The sequence below is a fragment of the Lipotes vexillifer genome, unplaced genomic scaffold, assembly GCF_000442215.2.
Source record: "Lipotes vexillifer unplaced genomic scaffold, Lipotes_vexillifer_v1.1 scaffold408, whole genome shotgun sequence".
NCBI lineage: Eukaryota > Metazoa > Chordata > Mammalia > Artiodactyla > Lipotidae > Lipotes > Lipotes vexillifer.
This window is the reverse complement of record NW_006787469.1, coordinates 635,422-640,153: the sequence shown is the minus strand read 5'-3', so window position 1 is coordinate 640,153 and position 4,732 is coordinate 635,422. Positions and strand designations below refer to the sequence as shown.

Below are 4,732 nucleotides of genomic sequence, written 5' to 3'. Positions count from 1 at the left end.
TCTTTCCCTCTTCACTGGACAAAACTGGTCCAGGAGGGAGGTTGCCTCCTTGTGCCCACTCAGCCAGTAATCCTTGTTTCCTTCCTGCCCCCTCCCCACTTCCCTCCTCTCTCCAGCCTATCATCTTCGTTTCAGACAGAGCAAACAGCAACAAGGAGCTGGGTGTGGACCAGGAATCAGAGGAGGGCAAAGACAAAACAAGCCCTGATAAGCAAGCAAAATCCCCACAGGTTTCCGAGCATGTGCATGAATGGGGTAGCCAGCACACAACTGAGGTCTATCCTCTTGGGGTGCATGGGGGTTGGAGGGGCCACAGGGGTGGGGTGTCCCTTTAACATCTAGAGGTTTGGGTTTGTTCCACTGACCTTTTCTCTCATCAAGTTCTCCTAAAATTTGGGATGCTGCTTGGGTGAATGTCTTGGGGTTGGCTGCCACACCAAGCTGGTCTTAGGCCTGGGAAGGACAGGCTGAGCCTCCCCGCTGGAGCCCATCCAGTCAGGAAAGAAAGAGGGATGCAAAGCCTAAGACAGAAACAGCTTGAGATGGAACAACTCCTGTTTCCTGGTGTCATTAACAATGGGGAGGATAAAGAATAGCAGTGGAAGAGGGGGATGACACCAGAAATGGAGTCCTCCAGAGCTCAGGGGACGGTGTTAGAGGCAGGGGAGAGGTGGTCATATAAAGCTTACAGGAGGTTATAGACTTAAGAGGCAAAAGTCCACAGATAAATCCAGGGCTCTCTATCCTGTAGTGCCCATGCAACGGAGCGGGGAGGGGAGGAGGGTCCTCTGAAGATTGGGCCTTGATGACAGAGGCAGCTGGAGCTATCAGATTGGTCTGGCCCCCTCTGTCCTGCTGGGGCTGGTTTGGTTGGGATGGTCAGGCTCAAAACAGTGGAGGGGGCTCTAGCAGGTGCGGATGGGGGGAGAGGACCAAGAGGGCTGTCTACATGATTGCAGAGCTAATATAACTCCTCTGGTTAGAATGTCTGAGCTGCGGGGGTATGGAGTGAAGGGTCACTTGGGCCTAGACGATCCTCACTCCAGATCACTAGGTTCAGCTGAGAAAGAAGAGCATTTGCCCTGTACCCAGCTCCTGCTGCCACCTAGGGCTGTTTTAGGCACCTGGCTCCTTCAGTCCAGAAGGAACTTTCCTCTCGGGTCTGTCCATCTCCCTGGTCCTCACCAACCAGTTTTCCTTTGCGCTTCCATAGTCAGAGCCCGGCAGCGCTGACCAGGAAAGTGAGGAACAGCAGCAATTCGGGAACATTTTCAGGCAGATAGCAGGCGATGTGAGTACCTCCAACCCCGACTCCCACAGACACTCTTTTCCTTAATTGCTCAATTTGCCAGTTATTTCATTATGGTTCAGTAGAGGTCATTTTGGCTTTTGGTGGAAACGGGGTGTATGAGTGTAGCGCAGAAATCCACAAGTGAAGTCCTCGAGTTTTTGACCAACACACCCACTGGGTGGCTCTGAGCTGCCCACTGCAGTCTGGACAGCTGAGGCTGCAGTGTGTCTTCCTCAGAAGGGCCCCAGCTTCCCCACGACAGAATAGCCCTGACAGGGACTTTACAACCATGGACAGCCGGAATTTGTTTTGCAAAGCCTGGGCTCCATCAGTTGCTGTACTCTTGAACCATGACTCTCCTCTCCCTACCTCCTCAGGACATGGAGATCTGTGCAGATGAGCTCAAGAATATCCTTAACAGAGTTGTGAACAAACGTGAGTGGCTCAAACTCTGTGAGAAACAGGTGGGTGGTGGGGGCAGCGTGTGTCCAGTTATCTGAAAGCAGCTCCTCATTCTTCTCCATACCTCCCAGATAAGGATCTGAAGACACAAGGCTTCACGCTGGAGTCCTGCCGTAGCATGATTGCTCTCATGGACGTATCCTTCCTGCCACCCCTTCCCAAGCCTCTGTCATCAGCCCCTGTGCAGCCTCTGGGGACTAGGGCAACAAATGGGGTGGGGGGGCCCAGTCAAGCAGAGGGGCTCAAATTCATGCCCGAGGAAAGATTTAAGGAGGCCCTGAGTTAGAACCTCCTGGCTGCTGGTCTGAAAGGGGCTGTTGGAGGAGGTACAGTTGGGAAGAACATTGGCCCCTGCTCTTAACCTCAGGCCTGGGATTCTGCCTGGGGCCCTAACGAAAGTGGTCCTTAGGAGAAAGGTTCCCTGGGTTATACAGCAGGCATTAATTTTGACTCAGGAAGCATAGAAGGGGTGTTAAATACCAGGACAGGGCAGAGTGGGATATCCTGGGCAAAGCTCTCCTATGGGGATACCTTCCCTGCACAGTCGCCTAGAAAGCCCTCTCCCCATCCAGGGGGATTTTGCTATGTGCCCTGTAGCCCTGACTTCCTTCCTCCAGACAGACGGCTCTGGGAGACTGAACCTGCAAGAGTTCCATCACCTCTGGAAGAAGATTAAGGCCTGGCAGGTGGGATGAGAGAACGAAGGTGGGAGTGAGGAAGGGACTGATTCAGAGATTCAGTGTGCGACCTCTGTCCTCAAATTTTCTATTGCCAGAAAATTTTCAAGCACTATGATACAGACCAATCCGGCACCATCAACAGCTACGAGATGCGAAATGCAGTCAATGACGCAGGTGTGGGGAAGAAAGGGGGTGGCCAGGATGCGGACTGGAGCCGGTGGGAGCAGGAACAGGAGGGGAGGATGGGGCCACTTGGGCCCTACTAGAGAAAGGAATGAGAGAGGGCTTCTCGCTTTCCTCTCCCAGGCCCCAGAGTGACCAGGAGGCAGGGGAGATAGCACGCAGGCCTGAGCGCTCCAAGCCTAGCCCCTCTCCTGTGCTCCCCCTACAGGCTTCCACCTCAACAGCCAGCTCTACGACATCATCACCATGCGCTACGCAGACAGGTCCATGAACATCGACTTCGACAGCTTCATCTGCTGCCTCCTCAGGCTGGAGGGCATGTTCAGTAAGTGCACAGCTACCCTTTTGCTCTCTTTGCCCCTCCTGCCCCCTCTCCTGCAGCGACAGCTGTGGTGGCGGGAATCTCCACTAACTGACCTACTGTATGACCTTGGACAAGTCCCAATCTACTCTATTCAGATTGAACAAAGGTGAAGGGCCTCTTCAGGCTCAGAATGGGATGGCAAAGGGAGGGTTACAGGTGGTACTCTGCCTGGTAGATTTCTGTGCTGAAGAGCAGCACTTAGCACACGGTCCTGTTACGAAAAGGTAGAGCAGTGGAGGGGGACTGAGCCTTTAACTGGCCTCTGGCCTGTGCGTTCTTCCACACAGGAGCTTTTAATGCATTTGACAAGGATGGTGACGGTATCATCAAACTCAACGTTCTAGAGGTAAAGCCTAATAGAAGCAGTACAATCCCCCTGTACCTTAAAATTCGAGGTAGAGGAATCCATGAGGAAGACTGGACACACTATGCACTCCTCACTTCCCAACGGTGGTGGAGGGATGGGATGGGAAAGGAACATAAAGGGAACCTCACGGCTCAGCAGGATGTGGCTCATCAGGAACGTGGACTCGGGGAAGGCTCCAAAGAGGCCTCAGTTCTACAATGACTTTATGCTGGAAAATACGTACCTTCTAGGAGAGATCTGGGGGAAGGATGCAGTAAACCGCTGCTTCTCAGAAAATCTTTCCAGTGTCTGGCATGCTGGGGGCTGTCCCTTTCCTCTACCCTGTTAGATCCCTAGGGCTGGGCTCTCTTTTCTTGTTTGCATTCTGATCTTGGGACTTCCTCTTTCAGTGGCTGCAGCTCACCATGTATGCCTGAACCAAGCTGGCCTCATCCAAGGCCATGCAGGATCACTCAGGATTTCAATTTCACCCAACAGAGCTAGAGCCACTTACCTCAAAGGACACAGTAGCTGCAACCCCAGCAGACCTCCAGGCACCTCATCGGTCTTGTTCCTCCTCTACTCACTTCCTTCTCAGCCTCAGGGTATCTGTCCATCTGTCATGCCCAGCCTCACCCTTTAGTTAAGGAATGGGGAAGGGAGAACAACTCTATCCCTGTGCCACATGGAGGCAAGTGTCTCTGTCTGCCTCAGCTAGCCATGGCCCAGTGACAGCTTTGCTTGGAGTCTGAGTGGCCTCAGCTCTGAAGCAAATACTCCCTTTAGCTTGCCCTCGGCTGTTCGCAGAAGCATTTGCCAGTGGCACTCAACACTTCCTGGTGCTAGAGCCCTCTATCACCTTTATATTCTCCCACTCACAGGACAGCAGCCCAGTGAGCATTTGGTTCTGCCTGACTGTTTCAGGATGGGCCTGCTCCAGAGTAAACTAGCTCAGCAGAAGAGGGCTGGACACTGGGTTATCTGACTCATAAGTTTGGTTGCATTTTGAAAAAAAGTTGATCTAAATAAAGGCACCTGTATAGCTGGCTTGATCGTGTTTTGTTTTCTCACATTTAGATGTCAGCCATAGCAGGGATGAGTAGCTCCAATCTTACCCATCACGTATAGAGAGCCGTAGTTTCAGAACACAGCAATGGAAAATACACACATACACAAATAAATCCTAAACCCCACTTTAATCATGCCTTTTGCTATTTCTTGAGCACAGGAATCACTCAAATACTTTCCAAGACACATGAGGAAAGGAAGGGGAATAGCTGTTGGTGTCTAGATCAAGACAAAATGGGTCACCTATAACCAGCGGGGCCAGTTACCTGAGTGTAATGGAGCAGAGATAAAGTTTTTAATCCTAGTTCCTCCACTAATATTGACCTACTGTATGACCT

General features: G+C 52.0%; 1 protein-coding gene across 8 annotated transcripts in view; it reads left to right on the top strand.

The window, feature by feature from the left end:
- CAPN3 (calpain 3) overlaps positions 1-4,373 on the top strand; it is a 49,346-nt gene extending 44,973 nt beyond the window's left edge. For 3 of the 8 annotated variants that reach the window (XM_007460135.1, XM_007460137.1, XM_007460133.1), the window contains 8 exons: positions 1,218-1,291; positions 1,669-1,726; positions 1,825-1,889; positions 2,371-2,439; positions 2,529-2,607; positions 2,825-2,941; positions 3,268-3,326; positions 3,737-4,034. In XM_007460135.1, the coding sequence (XP_007460197.1) occupies positions 1,218-1,291; positions 1,669-1,726; positions 1,825-1,889; positions 2,371-2,439; positions 2,529-2,607; positions 2,825-2,941; positions 3,268-3,326; positions 3,737-3,763 (548 nt within the window). In that variant the 3' untranslated portion in view covers positions 3,764-4,034. Of the gene's footprint in view, positions 1-116; positions 231-1,213; positions 1,292-1,668; positions 1,727-1,824; positions 1,890-2,370; positions 2,440-2,528; positions 2,608-2,824; positions 2,942-3,267; positions 3,327-3,736 lie in introns of all 8 variants that reach the window. The other 5 variants (XM_007460132.1, XM_007460138.1, XM_007460134.1 and 2 more) reach the window with 3 other exon arrangements.
- The last annotated feature ends 359 nt before the right edge of the window (positions 4,374-4,732 follow it).